Here is a 22,711-nt window from a genome sequence, read left to right on the forward strand (position 1 = left end):
TTTGAAATAATCGAGGAATCACTAATTTAGTCATTTTAACGAAGATTAATGAAGATCTGATACAAACTGTGATATCCAAGATGTTACTTGTTGACGATGGAAGGCGGTTGACAGACGTCAAATCTATTGTCATATGCTTATGATATTTATTAATTGATAATATGCAATAAACTCGATTCATTTTGCGTAAAACAATTGTACTCAATTATTGAACAGGTGTCCGTGGCGAAGTAGTTTAGGTCTTTGATTTAAAACCACTTGCTTCTAACCGCTATGGGTTCGAATCCTGCCAGGGACTGAATTATATAATTTGATCTAGCTGGCTAGCTTATGGAACATGCCTGAAAAAATGCACAGAGGAGCACGTGAGCGTTTCTCCACATTAAAAGCTGGAATACTCTCATGTTGTTACCTGTATTCTGTAGAAACAATCCTCTTCTAAATCATCTTTATTCATAATCCTTGAATCTTCACCACCCAATATACTGCCAATGCACTTAGAGTCATCTCCACCTCCTACAAAATGTTTATCATTTTTTACAAAAGAGATTGGTTATTTCATCCCTATTACCTTGCTCAATAACAATAGGTTTCATCATTATTACAAAGATATTGAATATTTCATTCCTATATAATTGTTCTGTTTATTTAATTATAGGGTCTATGGACACGGTATTGATCCATATGAAAGATGCTTCCATAATGCCAAGTGAGTTGGTCTCCCTATCATAGGTCAAGTTATTGTGACAAACATCAAACAACGATTTTAAAGTAAGTCATTTAAAAATGTAAAATATAATTTTTTGTCGGTGTTTCACATAGAAGAGCAGTCATAAAAAAGAAAAATGTCGGCAACAGTCGACTTTGAGTGTAAATTAATTGGTCTCTAACTTTTTTGACTTATATAAATAGTAATAATTTGAGGTTATTATACATTGTTGAAAACAAAATTGAATTCTGCTGGACGAACAAATAGCTGTAATGCTCTGGACAATACGCTAATCAAGTCTATTATACGCTTTTAATCTCTGTAAAATTTAATAAAATCAGTATTGTGTTCAACAATATAAATCAGACCATTAATTGCAAAAGAAAATGTGCATAAACTAAAGGTAATATTGGAAATCAACATAATAATGGAGTTTATTTAGATTTATTTTCAGACACTGAACAATGCTTAATTGATGAGATTAAATGAAATAATGATATATATTAGACGATTACAGGTGCAAACGCTGGAAGTTCATTGGTACCATTTATAGGTTTTAAAATAATAACTTTTACTCGCGTCGATGATGAATTTGAAACCCTTGTATCCATATGACACATCCGACTTGAATTGTAGTTGGATTTCGCTCCCAAATGTGATATATGTCAAAGGGTCCCAACCACAGTATTTGCTTGTTGTCCCATCAACGCCCTTTTCTGTAATTTCAACATAGTCCCAGCTACCAAATATAATAATTACGTTATTAATAAATGTGATTCAAATTAAGCACGATTTTAGCTTACGTCATTGAGAAAGTGTTATCCGTCTTGTATTTTTTTATTTTGAAAATCTACTTTTTCAGCTATCCAGATAAATAACTAAACGTATTACCACTTCTTTGTAGGCGACTTCTGAAGCAGAAATTTTACTTGAAATATTTTTGGATAATCTCACATTATCCAAAGTAAATCTTGTATAATGAATTTCATCAAAGGCATGTAATAAAGGCATAAAATTGTTTGTTTTAAGTTCAAACAGGACATATCGTTTTTTTTACACTTTTTATGCGCTGAATATAATTACGAGTACAAGTTCAAAGTGTAAATAATAAACATAAAAAAAAGATTTTTAACAGGAAATGTTGTGTTAAAAAGTGGCCAAAACTGGCACTGTTCTTTTGAAATGCATTCATAATTTTGCAAACGATAAGGTTTGAATTATCTGTCAGTTTTGACATGGCGTCATATCTTTTATAATGAAACAAGTGTAAAGCAAATAGCTTTGATGGATTCTGAAAAAAAACTACACCTTAACAAACAAGTAAAAAAAGTTCAATCAATGACTTAAGTAAGTGAAGTATATCAACCCCAAATGATTTGAATACCCTTGGTATTTTGAAGAGAGCTCTAAAATTCTTTCCGTCTATATAGTAAGTTTACCTTTAAAATATGTTAAAAGTGAAATATGCTTGTATGAAACAGTGTAGCGTGTACCGAGCTGATGGTTATTTAATCTATAGCTACAAAATAAAATCACAAGATTCTCAAATGCAAATATATAATTTTTCTTGGGAAATTATCCGAAATGATTTGAAATATTCAAATATAAATTTTCCTTGTGGTTTCTTAACCTTGTGATAAGATATCAACTTATAAAAAGTAATTCCAGAAATAATAAAATGCAAAATAACAATCTGAAACTAATCTTAAATTATTCAAAATATATATTTCAGGAAGCAATTAAACTCTATTCACACTTACTTTCAAACAAACTAAAATTTATATTCTTAAACCTATCTCTTATTTCTTACTTTAATATTTCAAATCAACGATCTCTTATCATTAAACGTTCAAAAACCAATTCTTTGAATAATGTCTTCAAATAAATTATTCTCTATCAAACATTTGTCCAAGAGGTTTTACTTAGGTATTTTTAGCACCAGATATCTAAGATACCTGGGTACTAGTAAATACAATATCACCTATATCAAACTCTTACAGGCAACAGGCAGACTAACTATTTAAAATACAAAATATTTCCTTAAGATGCAAAGATATTTTTAGCACCAGTACCTAAGATGCCTGGGTATACTAGTAAATATGATTACAACTTCGATCTTAACGGTCCGGAGCCCAATGAATTTTACAGAAATCATAAAACGTCCTTAGTACCAGAAATCTGAGATGCGTGTGTACCAGTAAGTATTTATGACTTCCCTTCCACTCTCCAACGGACAGGACCAGACTGAATTTTTTGTGTGTGTTTGTGTATTTGCGTTTATTTATACTCGCCACCGGTTGCCCATATGGGCGAGTCCTCAAGAAGAGTATTAGTCATTTTATTTTTTTTGGAGGATAGTGCAATTACAGATACAGAAAGATGTCCCAATTCCAGAAGCTTCTCCTGGTTCTTTAACGTGCCAAGTGTTTAAGCACCCATACACGGGACCTCGATTTAAAGTCTCATCCGAAAGACTGATTAGTAATTTTACACTGAACGCGCTCTATTTATATGCTTGTGAAGCATCATCTCCGAAGTGAATAAAAACAATGATTTCGATTGGCTTAAATTATAAAACGTTTCTTGAAATTGATTTCAATTAAACCTAATAAGCGTCTGTCATTTGAAGTAAATTTCCATACAAATTATTGTGAGTAAACAAGCAATTCAAAATATAAACACTTTGGATGATTCTGCTTACTTATATCTATTTGACGATAAAAACAAATAAAATGCCTACTCTTCCTATCTAATTAAATTTACGAATGAACTGTATTTTTGTTTTGGATGCAAACGGTTAACTTATAAATAGGGGAGGCAATCAAATCAACTATAAAGTACATTTCCGTCACATTACCTACGCCTCCGACTTCATGCGCCCCGCATGTTTCTTATCAAACATCTAAGATTATACAATGAAAAAGAGTCATTCGTTTCAGCCTCACAAAAGTACTATTTCATATATAAAATTACAAACTAAACAAAAATAATCTCAATCACGCTATTTAAAACAAACTCTAAAAGTTTGTCCTTAAAGTTCTATCCACATTATTCATAAATGTTCGTGTATCAACTATAAAGTACATTTACGTCACAACAGTGACTGAATCTTCAACTTAAAACAATGATCAGAATTGATTCGTTGTCAATGTTTTGTATCTTCTTTTTAAAAACGTTAGCAAACTGTTTTGAGCTTTTACAGAGCAAAAACTTTCAAGAGTTGTGTTAGAGCTGTCATCTCAAACGTCCAAAATTACAATTTTATTTAACTGATACCTATCAGCAAGAAAAAAAAGTAATGTTCGAAATCCAAATATATTGCCAAAAGGGCAGCATGTATTTACAAAAGATTTACATAGCCTATCTGGATAAAGTCCTGGCAGCGGTGGATGTCCTTACCATTTACCCTTGTTTGCGACTGGTGTGGAGCTGAAACTATTCTTATATTTTGAACAAAAATGCCTCTGGCAAACTTTGCTTTATATCTCCTTTCAAAATGTTGACTTTAAATGACGATATAATTATAGGGAATAAAAAAAACTTCACAAGTTCACAAGCTCATAAAAGAGAAAAACAATAAAATACGATCAAGATCCGAGAATGTAGTGGAAAAATGTTAGAAATAATATACTTCGTGGGAACACACACAATGGTGCCTCCGTCGGTGTAAATTTATCAGGCTACGACATTGTACCATAAGTGTATAACACTTTAAGTGGTAAGGAGGAATATAATTTAAGTATAGCTTATACCATAAGACGAAAGCACTACATTTTGTAACAGTGAAGTGTTGATTTTTATGAATTTGTAGTGAATTACCGGTATTGTGAAAACAAAGCTCTGTGTAACGTAACGATGCAGATTTCCATACATATTTGTTACCTACAATAATCTAATTAAAGAGGTTCTACCACGTGACTTTTATTTTTGGTACCATATGCCGAATTTCATTGAATGACAATTTCAATATACTAATTATTCTATGATGGCCGTTGTATATTTTTTCAAAAATATTTCGTAACTTTCTTCATATAAAGGCCAGGAACAGTAGATCAATAAAACCTAGTTTATAACAATTTGAATTGCAACTTTTTGGCACTATTTAATCTGGTAATACCGGTTATAGTGTCTTGGATTTTCATATCTGTGTCGTTTGTGTTGGGTAAAAGATGCCAGAGATGTTTAAGTATCAGTCATAGAAAAATTCTTAGCTATACATCAACGCATCTTTGGTATCTTTAGTGTTGCATCGATTCAATTTTTATGCTGCTGGAGTAATATTGAATTTTGACCCAGTTGACAGTTGAAAATTGTATTTTCTTTTCATTTTTGAATGTTAAACACTTAACCTGGGTCACTGTTCAAAGTTAAGAATTGACTCTGGCAATAATTCAACATAAAATTTGATCAAAAAGTCGTTGTGAACTTAATAATCATTAAATTTTGGACCAAAGGCCGAGTGTCTGCTAAACAAAACTCCCTTCTGATTAGGGGAAGTAACCGTTACCGCAACCGTTTGTGGATACACTACCAATTTTTCGCAGTGGTTACTTCCCTAACCTGAACGGAAATGTAAATGGGGTTATAACTGGCCAAATTTAGAAGAGGTTGCAATAAAACATGGCCGTTGTTGATCCTTAAGTTAATATGCATTCTACGAGTGGTAGATGAATTTTAACTAGTGTGATATCTTTTTAATATACGACTCAAAAATTATAGGAATCACTTATTCGATTGTATTCTAGTAAATATACAAAACAATTAATTAGTTAAAATTTATATTTTGATAATTTTGATATTAAAGTGTATTAATTTGATGTTTTTGTTATGTTCTGATTACTCACGGACACGTGACAACGGTGTAGTCTGGATAAGGCGGCTTTTATGTGTTTGTGCATAGGTGATACAAGTGGATTGATTTGAAAGTCAGCGACAGTTTAAAGATGTCGTCAATATCGAGTGCGGTGCCTATTTGCGTTGACTAAGGCCTTATGCCGCCTCCTCGTGCTGCTAATAAGCCAGCGAACGGCGTTTTGTGGGATTCAAGCCCAGTCCTCTAAGAGGGCATGTCTAAGCTCCTTTTGATCCCGTTGAAATTCGGTCATTTTTCAACGAATTTTCATAAATGTTCGTTTAAATTGTACGAATAGTTTGTGAATTACAGTAAATACACCTTTTGTATAACTGTAAGTTCTGAGACAGAAAATGACTCCCAGTTACTCTATTGTACTAGCTTTATATAGGTTATAATATGCATTTTAAAAAAACTATTGGTTACTTACATACAGTTCTCGCTTTCTTCGACGATGAAGTAGTCGGATTTTAAGATCATGAAATTATCTTGAGCTGTCTTTAGCGTCCATGTACAGTTTTCATTTACTCTGAATTGAAAGATGATTAGAATGTTATTCTAACACTATCGGGTTTTTTTCTATATAAACAAAGAAGGCCCGAAGCGTGCATTATTCTACAACAACGCACCCGCCGTTCTTTTTATCTCCCTGTGTATTTTCACATTGAGGGCGCCATTTTGTTTGAAAAATCTGATAAATAAAAAAAAAAAATTGTCGAATTTTGTTGTGAAAACTATCTTGAATGAAGGAAAATGGTCTAACTAAGAAAATGAATCTTAACACCAATATCTTTAATTCAGTCGTTAACGCTGTACAGACGTTTAAAGTGTTGTTTATGTGACGTCACAATGTAGCGCCAAACATCACGTGTAAAACAATCAAATCAAGTATGCTATTTAAATGTCGCAAACGAGTTAAGTTTTACACTCATTTTACTTTTAATAATTTGTATTTCGCTTGAAAACTTTTAGAGGGAAATAAAATAAACAAACAAAGTTTTATCAACGTTTTCAAAATTCGTTATTCTTAAAATGTTTCTACACACGGTAGTTTTAACGACAGTTTTGTTTCAACCCACGGGAACAGCCTTTATTTAACCACCAAAAATAAAGTCCAACTATATAATAATAATCATGCTATTTTTCATTGACGTGTTAGAATGGAAATAGATATCAATTCTGCGTGCATTGTTGTAGAATAATGCACGTTTTTCGTTCAAATGCTTTGTAATTAATCATTCAGGCCTTTCGGCCTTCGTGATTATATAACTGCGCATTTGAACTGAAACCGTGCATTATTCTACAACAATGCACGCAGAATTGATATCTATTTCCTAAATATACATGAAAACGAATACAGTATAAATCTATTGATCAGATCGATTGTTTACCTTTAAAATGTAGAATCTATTGTAGATGTTGTATTAATTTTAGTAAGATAGCGTGCCTCCAGATGATTCATGCTAACTTTCATGATCTTTGTTTTTGAAAATGTATTTAAATGTAAAACAGTGTGTAGTGAATAAAAAGAGTAATAACACATAGCACTTTCTACTTACAATTCACGTAAATGAACTATCAAGGTCGAAATATGCGTAAATAGCCCTTACTGTGTTAGTCACGAAGTAGAAATACGATGATAAATACTGCAAAATCAGTCAATAAGTTCACATATCATGTAAATTATAACTTTAATCTTTTTACTTTTTTAAAATATCAGTACATTTTTCTCAAGTTTTATTTTCTTGCAATATTTCGGCTCATCGGAAGGCATGCCGCTTTGGAAAAAAGTACATGTTCAAAAACTGTTATATAAATGATGGCTGAGAAAACAAAATCAAACTTTTACACTTTGGAAAATTACAAAGTTAGTTTATTGACATGACTGATAAAGTGTAACATAATCAAGGATTTGCTTACCTTAAATGTATCTGGACATGACAAAAGAAAAAGCAGTTGGTATTCACTGAAATCTTCAGATAATTGATTTTCAAAACAAATTTCATAAAAGTTTTGATGATACATGTAGTATACTCTCTATAAAACTTTAATATTCTACTTGATATCTATTTTTTGAGAGTACGTACCTTAACAATTTGTGAGAAACAAGATTGGTTGTTTTGATGGGGTTTTTCTTTATTTTCCTATGGGAAAAAGTAAGCTTCACCTTCTATGATACGTAACAGATTTTCAAATTACACTGTATAAGTGAACTATATATCGTTTGAGATAAGAGTTTGCTGCATTTATTCTGTTGTTTCTTTTCACTGGGTACTCGTATATTCATGTCACGTAGGAGCGGACCTTTTTAGAACCTTGCTTTATTATATCTAACAATTACATAATACCTGTAGAATTCTATGCCGTTGAATAATTCCGTCCGGAGCTGAATTTCAGCTACACCGTCGATCAGTTCTAAATCAATTTCTTCACCACATGGTGCTGTAAAACAGTGCAATTTACGGTATTTGCATTTTTAGATTAAATAATGACAGTCAATCAATTAAATAATTAAATGCGAGTAGATAAAGGTTATTGGTATTTTGCAAAACGGGACGGAAGAAGGTTTGAGACACCCTATGTGGTACTACTGCAATCTTACATATACAGTTTGAAAATTATTAAATCTTCAGAAATAAATAAAAAAAACATAATACTTAGTTCAATAATACTATAAGTTATCTAAATTAAATTATCATAATTTATCTAAAAAAAATACATTTATCATGTTCCGTTCCGTTATATCCCGCGTTATCTATATGGGAATTGGTACTTCGCGGAACAGAACGGAACCAACAAAAATATCACATTCATCTGCATACTCTACTCAGTACTCATACTCAGTTTAATATGACCCGCAGTAAGTTCCAACACTAACGACATTGTTTTGCCTGAACGCCCTATATATTTCTGTACTACAAATTACCTATGGTGTATAGCTGTAATTGTACACACTATTTGGGTTAAAAAATATATATGAAACCACATGCAATGCTGTGTATAAAAACTGTACCAAGTTCCCTATTATTATAAATTCTATTAATTTAATTATTTGAATTTAATTGAGCCTATTCATGGACGGTATCGTCAACTGCAAATTACCGTCCACGCATCCTAGCACCGGCTTAAGCAATATTCCAAATTTAAACATTAAAATGGTGAAATTCTGAACTTAGAACCATCCGCAGATGTGTTCATACGGCGGTTATCATGAAACCTTCAATGTGACACAGTAGTGCCATTCCATGAAAAGTGGCGTATGGTCCCCAATTAAGGTATTACCACCCTAATGGGCACTATAAGGAACTAAAAAGTTGACATCATAGGTCAGATATATACCTTAAAGTGCACCTGTATGCAAAATTTAAACAAAGTTTACCGTACGGAAATCAAGTTATGGCCACTTTTCTGAACTCAAGCTAGGATGTTATGAGGGCCCTTTTTTAAAAAATGAGGAACCTTTAAATAATTTGCAATAACATTCCAATGAAAAATGTTTTCCCATTAATTTTTGGTTAGAAACAAATAGTACCATTCAGCTAACAATCCACATAGCAAAATTATGGTTTCTACTTAAAATTTATGAAATCTGTATAAAAATGTCACCCTACCCCAACCATTTTTACTACGTGTCTGACCATTTTCCTACTATGGGAGCCTAATTTAAAAAATCCTTAAAATATACCCAAATGAGTGCCTGTTTTCAAAGTTTCCCTAAATTGTTTAGAGAAGTATATTGGTTGATCTTGTAAAATATGAAATACTTTTACCGTCGAGTTTTGATTTTATTACTGTTAGAAAATATCAGGTACCATATTTATTACTAAATTAAGCATAATTTAGCCAATTAATACCTATATAAATTAAAAACTCAAAATTAAACACTTTTTTCTTTTCAAATGGGACATGAGCGATACATAAATAATGTTAAAAGAAGAAAAGAAAGAAAAAAAAGTTGACCCTTCTGGGGATTGAACCCACGGCCCTCATTTTCAATGTAGTTAACAGTAGTTCTAGCCTATTTGAAAACTCTTCAAAGCGGAGGTAATGCATTAGGATTGAAATACCTTAAACAAATACGTGTGCCCTAAACGAGAAAACAATTGGCGTAACTAAATAGAATAGAATTTTAAAAGGCACACTTATCTTCAGTAATAAAAAAACTCTTATACTTATTAATTAATTAATTAATTAATTTAACTAAAATATTTTCATAATTTAATTTATAAAATAGATTTACCATTTTTATTTCGTTAAATACCATTACCTGTATTGGTAGTTTGCCCAACGAAACGGAGCCAACTTAAAAAATATCACACTCATCCCCAACCTTACTACAATATAATTATTAATTTGTTTCAAATGACAATGATTTATTCAGTATGAATGTTAGCGCTGTTGGATATTTTCAATGAAACCCTAACCACACCCATGGTCGGAATATCCCACATGTTCTGTCCACATGTTCTGTGAGGCGCATCCGATTAATTTTGATTTTTCAGGACGATTGGAGTATTGTGTGAAATGAAACAGAAAAAGCAAATCGATAGCATGGTGATACGTTCAATGTTCTGATATTATAAAATACTCAACAAAGCTTCAAAGCCTCAGCAATTTAGGCTTATTTCATTTCGACAAAACGTCATTTTTTTTTATAGCATAAACAATTTACGTACGGACGGATGGACGCATGCCGGACAATGACCGATCACAATTTAGCACATCGTGCGCAGGTGAGCTTAAAAGACAAAAAAGAAACAAATATGTTCTGCTGCATGCGCTATTCATCATCAACACCCATGTCATAATCATCGGGTGATTATAAAAACTCTGACATAATGGACTATTAATAAAGCAAAATCCTTGTATGATTGTGGCCAATTAAGTAAGAAAGTATTTTTTAAACTGTTTGATACTAAAATATGACCTCAGTTACTAAATGGGGCTGAAATTTGGGGCATGGGTAAATTTGAAGAGCTAGAACGGGTACAATATTATGCATGCAAACGTTTTATGTGTTGTTAACAGAATTACTAATTTAACTGTATTAGGCGACTGCGCCGTATCCCATGTACATAGTATCCATTAAGATGTGTATTAACTATTGGTTAAAACTTATTAAAATGACAAACATAAGATTAGTTAAAAAGTGTTATTTAATGATGTTTAACGATGATATACAGGGACATGACAATTGGGTGACAACTTTAAGAAAATTTTAACAAAGTCATGGTTTTTGATATGTATGGGAAAGTCAATTAGTTACACCAGAAAAATACTTAATAGCACAATTTGTAAATAGGTTTAAGAAATAATATATCCCAAACTGTGATTTTATCGCTCAATAACATCACTGTTTGGAGTTCGGATGCGAGAAATTATATGACGAGGGCGTAGCCCGAGTGATATAATGATGCGCATCCGAACGACAAACAGTGATGTTATCCAGTGATAAAATCACCGATTTGAATATATTATTTCGATTCTAACACGACATAAACAAATAAACGTTGCCGTACCTGCTTATTAAGCATGACTTTACGCCTCTCTGTTGGTTTCCCAGTGCTTTTATAGCGCAGGAACGCGTCTAGATTTTAGGAACGGGGTTAGACTACGCTATATGACTGAATAAGTTGACGTAAAATGAAACAATCAAACAAACAAACAACTCTATTAGCAAATCACCACTTTTGTTCCGTCTTATTGTCCGCATAGGGAAAAAATGCGGATCGTGTTAGAATAAACAAGTGTGGCATTCATCTGTAAATTTTAATGTAAAATTGTCATTTTATGGTATGTTTAAGGAAAATTCTCATATGAATGTTACTTAGATGTTTTAGACATTAGAAAATTTAAACATATAGAAGAATCTATACTCAAATTTTAGAATAGGGTCACATGATCTTGAAATTGAGGTTAGTCGACATAAAAAGATATTGAGGGAAAAACGATCAGCACAGAATGTTCTAAGAATAGTTTCTTTTTTTTACTATGCTGTGATTTTTATTAAGAACTAAAAAAATTATATTTACCCATTAAGTACCTAAATGCACCAAACCGAAACAAATTTAATATATTAATGTCTACAAAAATGATGTTCTTAAGGGTACAGCGACATTACTGTATTGCGATTTTGAAAAAGGAAGTTATACACATTGATAACTAAGAAACTCCCGGAAAATATTTTATGCTTTACAGACAGACAGACAGACAGATACTTTTAAACTTACACTTTTACAAGTTTTTCGTTAAAACAAATACTAGTAACATATAATACAAATTTATAATCACTTGACAAGGCATACATAGAAACATTGAAATTAGTGCATAACATAGTTGGAGAAAGTAAACACACACACAGACGCGCGCGCGCACGCACGCACGTAAGCATGTACGCCACGGTAAAAAAATAATATTTATCTAACGGAGATGGAGAAAGATTATGTGAATTAAGAATACAAAAAATATACACAACCTAGATTAATTTAAGTACAATATGCGAATTACAATTACTAGTAGATAGTATAACTGATATGAAAAACTTAACAATTTGACTCGCTCTAACAGAAAAAGCTCTATACAAAATTTACTATTTACTACTATTCTTTACTATTTTAAAATTCCTAGATTGCATCAATTCTACAAATTTGTAAACACTTGGATGTCTGTAATAGTAAGATTTTATAAAAGTCGTAAAACGGGCAAATGATTGCAAAATGATATTCATCCTCTATATAGTTTCTGTTACAAAGTAAGCATTTTCTTTGTTTGCGATCAATTCTATTTGGCGCATACCTGCCTGTTTCAATTCTCTGTTTATGTGATGATAAACGCAGTCTGGATGTAGCAATCCTAAACCTTTTAGGTAAAATGTCTATATAAGATTCAAATTCAAAAATAGTTTTTATATATCAAAACGTTACTTTACTGGTAGATAACTTAAGTTCCCAATTTTGTTTAAAAACATCAATTACTCTTCCTTTAAACAAAACATGATTTTTGTTGCATGTAAACTGTACCTGGATTGTACCTTACATAGAAAAAGCTGTATTTATCTAAAATAGATTTAACATTATAAACCAATTATTTTTATTATTCTTTATTTCAAGTAGACAATCATATAGGTTTCTTATCAAGATATTTCCGTCGATACAGTTTTGCATCAAAATTTAATAATTCTTACATATCTATTTTTATACGATAGAAATCGACTTAACTCTCCATAAATCCTAGTTGATATTTTAACATTTAATAATTATTTACAAAATTTTAAATTAACACGTTCTATTTCTTCGATTTTCTAAAGCCCCATATTTCGCATCCGTAATTCAAGGGGGCGGCAACAAAAGCGTCAAAGAGTTGGCGCATAACAGAGGGTTTAACAGCATACTGTTTTGTTTTATGTATTAAACCATTCAAAGCTTTTAATCCTTTACCAACTAATGTCGTCTGATTTAAAGTATAAAAGCCTGTATAATTAAAAACAGTGCCTAGATAATTATAGTTATTTACAGTTGTTATTAAGCTACCATTGTATGCCCATCTTTCGTTTGCATTTCTGAATGCAACACTTTTTCGTTTTATCAGTGTTGACTTCAAGCCTCCATTTATCACAATATTCATTAAGCAAATCAAGACTATGCTGTAATTCCACGGAATGTTACCAAGTAAAACCATATCGTCAGCAAATAAAAAAAGAATAAAAGTAATATCGTCAAAAGTTAAACCACACAACGGGCTATCTAGTATTAACAATTCTATGTCCTCTATAAAAATAGAAAATAGTAGAGGCGACATTATCTGCCCCTGTTTCAAGCTCAGTGCGCATGCAAAAATGTCCGAGTAAGAGTTACAAACCTTTACACATGATTTAACATGTGAAAATTCGCAAAGCTTCTCCACTTATACCTAGCTTACATAATTTTGAAATGTGTCTTATCCTGCAATTAGATAGTGTAAAATGACATATGGTTAAGCAGACACAAAATATATTTAAGGTTTATAATTGACATTTATTCATTGATATTTCTTATCTATTATCTTACTTCATATCATCAATGTTATAATGTAGATCTAAGGGGACTTAAAAAAATTTTGAGTTTCTTTTAAAATTATTCTTATAAAGAGCATATGGCACACATGATTATTTAAATTATGTTTCATATTTTACTGAAATGAAACAAAACAACTTCTTTATTTTTAGGAAATGAATGTAAATTTTGCGTGAATTGTTGTAGGATAATGTACCTTTTGAGTTCAAATGCGCTGAAATGTAATAGTTGTCTAACTAAGGCTTAAATGTTGAATTCTGCTTAAGCCGGTGCTAGGGGGCGTGGACGGTAACTTGCACTTTCCAGTACCGTCCATGAACAGGCTCAATCAAACCGAGCCTGCAACATTTTCAAGTTTGCCGTGTTGGGCTTTCTTTAGGGATTCTGTATTTTATCTATTTTAGTAATTTATTACAAAACATTTGAATGATTAATCGTGCGTTATTTTACTGTAACATAAGAAAATATTATCTATTTCAATCAAAATAATCAATTAAATCAGTTGAATTCGCGTAGAAGTTATTTTTATGACGTCATGTGGTTTATTGACGTCATATCTGACTTCATATGATGTGCTATCCTTCCATTTTTTATGTCATGCATAATTATATCATGTAAATGTCATGTAGTAATAATAAGGCCTTTCAATAATCCCCTTTCAAAATTCCATTTTATTTAGTTCCGCCCATTGTTTTCTCGTTTAGGGCACACGCTTTTTATTACTTGGGGACCATACGCCGCTTTTCATGGAATGGCACGGAAGTGTCACATTGAAGGTTCCATGATTACCGCCGTATGAACACATCTGCGGATGTTTCTAAATTCAAAATTTTACTATTTCACGTTTAAATGTTGAATTCTGCTTAAGCCGGTGCTAGGGGGCGTGGACGGTAATTTGCACTTTCCAGTACCGTCCATGAACAGGCTCAATCAAACCGAGCCTGCAACATTTTCAATTTTGCCGTGTTGGGCTTTCTTTAGGGATTCTATATTTATCTATTATCTGGTAATAATGCACTTGACTGCCTTATATGTTATAGGGGAATAATGTACACTGCCTTATCTGTTATAGGGGAATAATGTAAAGCGTGTTTGAAGTTTATGTAAATTAAAAAAAAATACTGAATTTTGAAAATAAGATATACGCCAAACTAAGTCCGGCAAAGCAATATCAGTCACAATGTCAGTCATATACTATGAGTGGTACGGATTTGCTTTCACTAATAAATCCTATTATGACACTGGTTAGCTCAAAATAAACATGTTTATATTTAAGAAAGGTTTTCACTTCAATGCATACCATATATGCCTACTGTATATACGTAAAAATATATCAGACAATTAAACAAGAACTGCAATGTTTTTTTAAGCACTTGTTTTAAGACAAAAGTAAGGAGTGCCGTGAGGCATCCATAGAAATAGTCCTAAATTTAGTCTTAAAATTGTACTACGGACTTTTCTTGAAACGCAGTTTTACCACAGTTTTTCACTTACGACTAAAATCGGTCCTAAGATTTTTTATGAAACGCACCCCTAGTTATTATTTGCCACATTCCATTCAAAAACATTCGGATTTTGCAGTTTACATTGTAATACATTTGAAAATTTTTCGTTTCCTTGACACACGTTTTGTCACGCTTTTTATTACTTGGGGACCATACGCCGCTTTTCATAGAATGGCACGGAAGTGTCACATTGAAAGTTCCATGATGACCGCCGTATGAACACATCTGCGGATGTTTCTAAATTCAAAATTTTACTATTTCATGTTTAAATGTTGAATTCTGCTTAAGCCGGTGTTAGGGGGCGTGGACGGTAACTTGCACTTTCCAGTACCGTCCATGAACAGGCTCAATCAAACCGAGCCTGCAACATTTTCAATTTTGCCGTGTTGGGCTTTCTTTAGGGATTCTGTATTTATCTATTTTGTCAAAAGTAAGGTTAGATCCCCTTAATTTATTAACCTCTGCATTGAAAAGTATTCAAATAGGCTAGAATTAAAATCAACTGCATTGAAACTGAGGGGTATGGGTTTAAACCACACAGGGGGCAACTTGTTTCATTTTTTTTTTCTTTAACATTATTCATGTATCTCTCAGATCCATTTTGGAAAGATAAAAGTGTTTGATTTTAATTATATAATTAACTGTCCTATGTTGTCATTTTCACAGTTCCTTATAGTGCCCATTAGGGTTGCACTTATTCATTATCCCTCATGTACAGACTCAATCAAACCGAGTCTGCAATTCTTATGTTATTTTGTTGTGATTAATGCTTCCGAGGGATCACTTTGTTTCCAGAATTACCTTAAATAATTGATTTTATTTGTTGTGCTTTGACAAAACAGTAAAAACAGTAAGCATTACCATCATTTTCCCTAACCGAAGAATGGCTCGTTGATGATATTAAGTTGTCCTCTACAAACATGTATTCTATTTCAAAACGTCCACCGTCTAGTTCCAGAGGATTCCTGTACTCAATAAACATTGAACTTGCACGGTATGGTAATATTCCGAGATCATTATCACTACATATTGTACCTAAAGGTCTCCCTTCTGAAAAATCATATTGAAAACAACATATAAAAGAACGACAGTGACTAATTTTAAAGAACGCTCTTTGACATTTTTATTCATATTATGCAAATGTTAATTGTGCTTAAATGAGATAGAAAATATTTAATTAGTTCAGCTGTTAGTGCTAAAATGGTAAGACTACAAACAAAATATATATTAGTTTTAAAAGTTATGTAAGTAAATTAAGATATTGCATTTGATATTGTCATTGTTTACAGGTAAATGTTTCTAAACAAAAAATATAAGGAATCTAGAATATTCTTTGCTTGTGAAGAAGCGATAAAGTACTTCTTAATCTGGACTTATACATACGTTTTTACATAACGGAAATTGAAATTATCTCTACTGTGATTGCAAGTTGACGTGAAGTAAAAATACATATTGAATGCTTTCTTACACTAGCAATAATCATATCTAAGGACAATACGTATACCAAGAAATATAGGTATGAGGATTGATCAAAAAGTTCTTTGCCTGATGTACTTCCGGTAGTCAGAGAACCCAACAAATGGTCTTACTTTTCAATATAATCGCCTTCTATATCAATGCACTTTGCCTACCCGTGTTCCAACTTGTTGAACCGTTCAAAATAGAACTTTCTATTTTGGTCCTAAAAAAACTCATGGACCGCCTCTATGACACCTTCATTGCTTCGAAAACATCTACCACGAAGCTAATTCAGTTTCGTAAACAGGTAGAAGTCAGATGGGGGAGGCAATATGGGGGATGAGGCAGAACGGCTTGAGTTAGTCTGCCCCTCCTTTTACGCGCGATTTCTTGACGCAGACATCACAATTAGTCTGCATAGTACGTATCGTCTATGATCGGACCTTGCTCAAGATAGTCAACAATGATAATCCCCTGACTATCCCAATAAATTAAAGCCATCATCTTTTTTGCTGATGGCACCTTCTTGAATTTCTTCGGAGGGGTTGAGCCAGGGTGCTTCCAATGCATGCTCTGTTCTTTGGATTCTGGATCGAAGTAATGGACCCATGCTTCATCCTCAGTTACTATCCGGTAAATAAAATCGGGTTTAAAATGACAACTGTTAGAATTTCACTTGGCGGGGATTCATTTTATTTACACTGTCTCGTTTATAGGAACATGGTGGGGCTAAGAGCGAGGTTTGGTGCACCATTAACCGGTTTAAACTCCCCAGCAGTCATTATTATGCTGCTGACCGTTCCAAGGCGGCGCCCCACTGTGTTCCTCAGATGTATGTCTATGTTGTTTCATACTGTTTTGGTGACACTTTTGCTTGTGTCCCTTGTTGTTTTCTCGTCTACGGTAAGTATCTTCCCCATTGCCTCTAGTTTTTATTTCTTTGATTAACCCCCCCCCCCCCTTCCCCCGGTCTCCTGTCCCTTTCCCTTTTGTGGGCCTATTATTATTTTCTTTGAATTCCTAATCAGTTACAAATTATTTATCATTTAATGATTAACGTGTCGTTGCCCTGTCCTTTTTATGTTTGGGGTCCGCCTGGGCTCCTTGCCATTGGTTCTTGTTGCTGGGTCATATGGGGGTTGCGTTCATTGAACGCCGCCTTTCCTTGTTGATCTTGTTTTTCATATTTTATCCTCGTTGCGAGACAAAGTATATCTTAAATTGTCAAGCCTGGTCCGTTTCTGGTCGTCAGACAACTGTCTGGAACCCATCTAACGGAAACATTTGACATGTCATAGACATCATTCAGAATTGCCTGAACTGAACCAAAATTTATACCCACTTCCCTAGCTATGATTCGCAAGTCTCGCCTTCTGTCGCACATGACCAGATCGTGCACAACTTCGGCAGTTTAATTGTTCGTGGCCTCTTTTGGCCGCCGAGGCCGCTCATAATCTACAATGCTCTCCCTGCCGCTCTTATAGGAGCAGCCCTTATTTTTTCACAGTGCTATAGAAAGGGGACTCATTCCCAAGTGTATCCATGAAGTCTTCATGGATTTCCTTAGGGGACATCCTTTTCTTACAGAGGTACTTATTGCAGCTCGGATTTCAACTTTCTCCATTTGGTCTTAATGACACATCTCATTAATAATTTAAGTGTATTTTATGTAACTTAATCAGTGTAAAACATGATAAACAAGATCGACAAGGAAAGGCGGCATTCAACGGGCAGGCAAACCACTACATCAGAATACATAATAAGTAACTTATAAGGAAATAAAAAAAAACAAATAAAGGCCCACAATGTCAAAAGGCACAGGGGAAGGGGACATGAGACACGGGGAAGGGGGGGGGGATAAAATAAATATAAACCAGGGACAAGGGAAATTACTTACCGTAGACGAGAAACAACAAGAGACACGAGCAAAAGTGTCACCAAAACAGTATAAAACAACATAGACATACATCTGAGGAACACCGCGTGTAACTCGGTCAGTAATATTCAATGAGATACCGGTTTCGACGTATCGTGTGTAAATGTCAGTGTAGTGGCTAAATATATAATGAGCCGAGAACTTTTTGATCATACCTCGTAAACAGGAATTAATTTTATCAAGATATATGGGGTCACAAAAATTGGAAGTAATAACGGAATGAAGAAGTTTTGATTTATTTGTTATTTTTTTGTGCAATAAGCAATCGGACTTGTAGTGATACGGAGGAAAGTAAAAAAAAAGAGAATTTCAGAATATAATCGCTTTAAACGCACAACCTTTTAGAGTAATTTTATGTTTAACAACTTAAATGAGTGGCACAAACTGATTTATATTGTCCTGCTGATATATTTTTCAATTATTTCACTATTATTACAATAACACCTTTTTGTAAGCTATAACCTATACATTCTAATTTGTCAACAACAGATTCTAAAAACCAGATGGACAAATAAAAACACGAACGGACAGGACAACGTTTAGATAAATCCTTACAAGTTTAGTTTTTAAAGATGGTTCCTGTTTTTTTTTAAATACACTCTACATTTAATGATAGTATTCTATAAAATATAAAACTTACGTGTACTGTTTCCTTCGTAAATGATTATACTTTCCTCCTCACAACTGGCTGAGCCAAAATCTAGCATTTTAAGTGTCAGCGTTATATCATTGTGCTTTGGTGCCTGCAATACATTATATGTTTGTTTCTTTTTTGTCAAATCCTTATACATGTTGATAAGTACTGAAGATCACAAAGAAAAAATAAGAACATGTTGATTACAAAAACATGTACAGTTACGTTTTAATTTTGTTTTCTTTAAAACTGTAAAAGATTTGTTTTCTTTTAGGTCTATTAGGCAGACCTAAACCTTAAACCAGTATTAGGCAGACCAAGATATATATGTATCACAGAATACACCTTAGGCAGACCACATTATATGTTATCTTAATTATACAAGTTGCTGATTAGATATACAGTAGAATATAGCTTGACTGAGATCAATCAAGTCTGAGGTGTCAGCCGAGGGTGATATATATATCTAAGGAAGTCTATATTGTCCTATATTTCCCAAAGGTAACTTGTATTACCAATATATAACAATGCACATTCTTAATAATGACAATTCACATTCAAGAATTTTAAAAACGCTAATTAACACAAAAAAATCTAGTGTTCCCTGTTCGATGCCTAGTCGCACACCTTGCAATTAGGCATTGGATGGGGTTGCGTTCATTGAACGCCGACTTTCCTTGTTGATCTTGTTTATCATATTTTATTATTTGTATGCTTCAGTTCCTTATTTTAACCACAATATGTATTTTGACAAGGCTATTCGGCTAGCTTATAAAACATCGGCAGTTCTTCCCAGGTTTGTGCTTGAAATAATGTAGAGGGGCCCCTGAGGCTTACCAGTAAAATTAGAACCTTCTGTCTAGTCATGTTAATATAAAATACGTACATATTTAAATTGAAATATCTATATTAATGTCGTGTGCCTTTAAGGTGAAAGTATTTTTAAACACATTTTTAATATTAAATCTCAACTGAGGGTTTTCTGGTCCTTCGAAATCAGAATTCTTGATGCCAGCACTATTAAGTGTTGAGAATTGAGTACCGCTCAAGGCGGTGATACGGGGCGTGAGGGATGTTGCACTTTTTCATTACCCTTTAAGTCAATCAAACCTAGCCTGCAATTTCCATGTACTTTTGTTGTGATGATTGCTTCAAAGTGAATACATTGTTTTCAGATGTTTATACTTCACAACAGCAGGTATCAAGTGCTGTGGTGCAGCTGTAAAAAGTTGCCCATATTTCACTTCAGTGTTATATTTTTCTGGTTCTTCGAGATCATTGACTCCAGCAATTATAGGTGTTGAGAATTGAGTACCGCTGAAACCGGTGCAAGAGGGCTTGAGGGATGTTGCACTTATTCATTATTCCTCATGTACAGGCTCAATCAAACCGAGTCTGCAATTTTCATGTAATTTTGTTGTGATTATTGCTTCAAAGTGATCACATTGTTTTCAGATGTTTATACTTCACGACAACAGGTGTCAAGTGCTCTGTTGCAGCTGTAAAAAGTTGCCCATATTTCACTTCAGTGTTATATTTGTCTGGTTCTTCGAGATCATTGGCTCCAGCAATTATAGATGTTGAGAATTGAGTACCGCTGAAGCCGGTGCTAGGGGGCGTGAAGGATGTTGCACTTATTCATTATCCCTCATGTACAGGCCCAATCAAACCAAATCTTCAATTTTCATGTAATTTTGTTCTATTTTTATTTTTATTTCCTGTGATATTGTTTTTCATCCGAGATGACCCATGTACGAACTCATCCGAGCAATTACATAGACAAGCATCCTGATCAACTTTGATGATAACTGAGTCAGAAATGTTATCACTAGAGTGTTATAAGGTTTTTTCATTTGGACGATGTTACCTAGGTTTTGACCTCAGGTGACCTATATTCAAACTCATCCGAGCAATTACCTAGACAAGCATCCTGACCAATTTTGATGATGATTGAGTTAAAAATGTGACCAGTAGAGTGTTAAAATAGATAAATATAGAATCCCCAAAGAAAGCCCAACACGGCAAAATTGAAAATGTTGCAGGCTCGGTTTGATTGAGCCTGTTCATGGACGGTACTGGAAAGTGCAAGTTACCGTCCACGCCCCCTAGCACCGGCTTAAGCAGAATTCAACATTTAAACATGAAATAGTAAAATTTTGAATTAAGAAACATCCGCAGATGTGTTCATACGGCGGTTATCATGGAACCTTCAATGAGACACTTCCGTGCCATTCCATAAAAAGCGGCGTATGGTCCCCAAGTAATAAAAGGCGTGTGCCCTAAACGAGAAAACAATGGGCGGAACTAAATAAAATGGAATTATGAAAGGGGATCAGAGGTTATGAAGCCTGCGTATCACAGATAAGACGTCAAAAGACAAATTTAAAAAGCAGGCAACATATCCTAAGGGTGATTCAACATGATTCAAGTAGGAATATTGGAACCACCCAACTAGAAATGCCGAAAAGTTGAAACTAAAAATACCACAAGCACAACAATAATGTCGTGCTGAACGATCTTTAAGGATCGAAAATATAACATCATTGATTAAATGTACGGGGAGACTTTTTACAGCCGCCACACGGCACAAATAACACGGATGTGATCATAAAATAGATAAATATAGAATCCCCAAAGAAAGCCCAACACGGCAAAATTGAAAATGTTGCAGGCTCGGTTTGATTGAGCCTGTTCATGGACGGTACTGGAAAGTGCAAGTTACCGTCCACGCCCCCTAGCACCGGCTTAAGCAGAATTCAACATTTAAACATGAAATAGTAAAATTTTGAATTAAGAAACATCCGCAGATGTGTTCATACGGCGGTTATCATGGAACCTTCAATGAGACACTTCCGTGCCATTCCATAAAAAGCGGCGTATGGTCCCCAAGTAATAAAAGGCGTGTGCCCTAAACGAGAAAACAATGGGCGGAACTAAATAAAATGGAATTATGAAAGGGGATTAACATGATTTTTCTATTTTTAGCTCCTGTGACCTAGTTTTTCATCTTAGATGTTAAAACTCATTTGAGCTATTACCTAGACAAGCATCCTGACAGATCTGACAGACTAGAGTGTTAAGAAGGTTTTCTTTTTTTTACATCCTGTGATTTAGTTTTTCATTCGAGATGACCCATGTTCGGACCGATCCGAGCTATTACCTTGATAAGCATCCTGACTAATTTTGATGATGACTGAGGCAAAAATGTGACCGCTAGAGTGTTAACGAACAAGTGTGGACGAACGACGGACATTCAACGATCCTAAAAGCTCACCCTGAGCTAGCTCAGGTGAGCTAAAAAAATCTTTTTTAAAAAGCCCAAACAGCTAGAGCTTATATATTTAGCATGAAACAACTGTGTGTCTACTATGTCTGTTCAATTAAAAGTCATGGGGACAAAGTGGGACCCGTCACGGGAATCATTGATTTTCTCTACTTGTTTAATGTAAAATCTTGACTAAATAGCCAATATTTCTAGAGCTTAGATATTGATCATCAAACATCTTCTACTAAGTGTCTACCAAGTTTGTTCAAATAAAAGCGCTGTGCTCAAATTAAATCACCTT

At 33.6% G+C, this 22,711-nt stretch overlaps 1 protein-coding gene across 1 annotated transcript in view; it reads right to left on the bottom strand.

The window, feature by feature from the left end:
• Positions 1-412: 412 nt before the first annotated feature.
• The window catches only part of LOC132756030 (cubilin-like), a gene marked incomplete at its 3' end in the record, with an annotated part of 36,061 nt that continues 13,762 nt past the window's right edge, over positions 413-22,711 (bottom strand). Inside the window, exons 6-11 of the mRNA XM_060746987.1 lie at positions 19,152-19,256; positions 15,979-16,167; positions 7,910-8,003; positions 5,992-6,090; positions 1,279-1,448; positions 413-516 (exon numbers count right to left, since the gene is read on the bottom strand). Coding sequence (XP_060602970.1) covers positions 413-516; positions 1,279-1,448; positions 5,992-6,090; positions 7,910-8,003; positions 15,979-16,167; positions 19,152-19,256 — 761 coding nt within the window. The remainder of the gene's footprint in view (positions 517-1,278; positions 1,449-5,991; positions 6,091-7,909; positions 8,004-15,978; positions 16,168-19,151; positions 19,257-22,711) is intronic.

The sequence above is a fragment of the Ruditapes philippinarum genome, unplaced genomic scaffold (genome assembly GCF_026571515.1).
Source record: "Ruditapes philippinarum isolate M1 unplaced genomic scaffold, ASM2657151v2 ctg9994_1_1_1_1, whole genome shotgun sequence".
Taxonomy (NCBI): domain Eukaryota; kingdom Metazoa; phylum Mollusca; class Bivalvia; order Venerida; family Veneridae; genus Ruditapes; species Ruditapes philippinarum.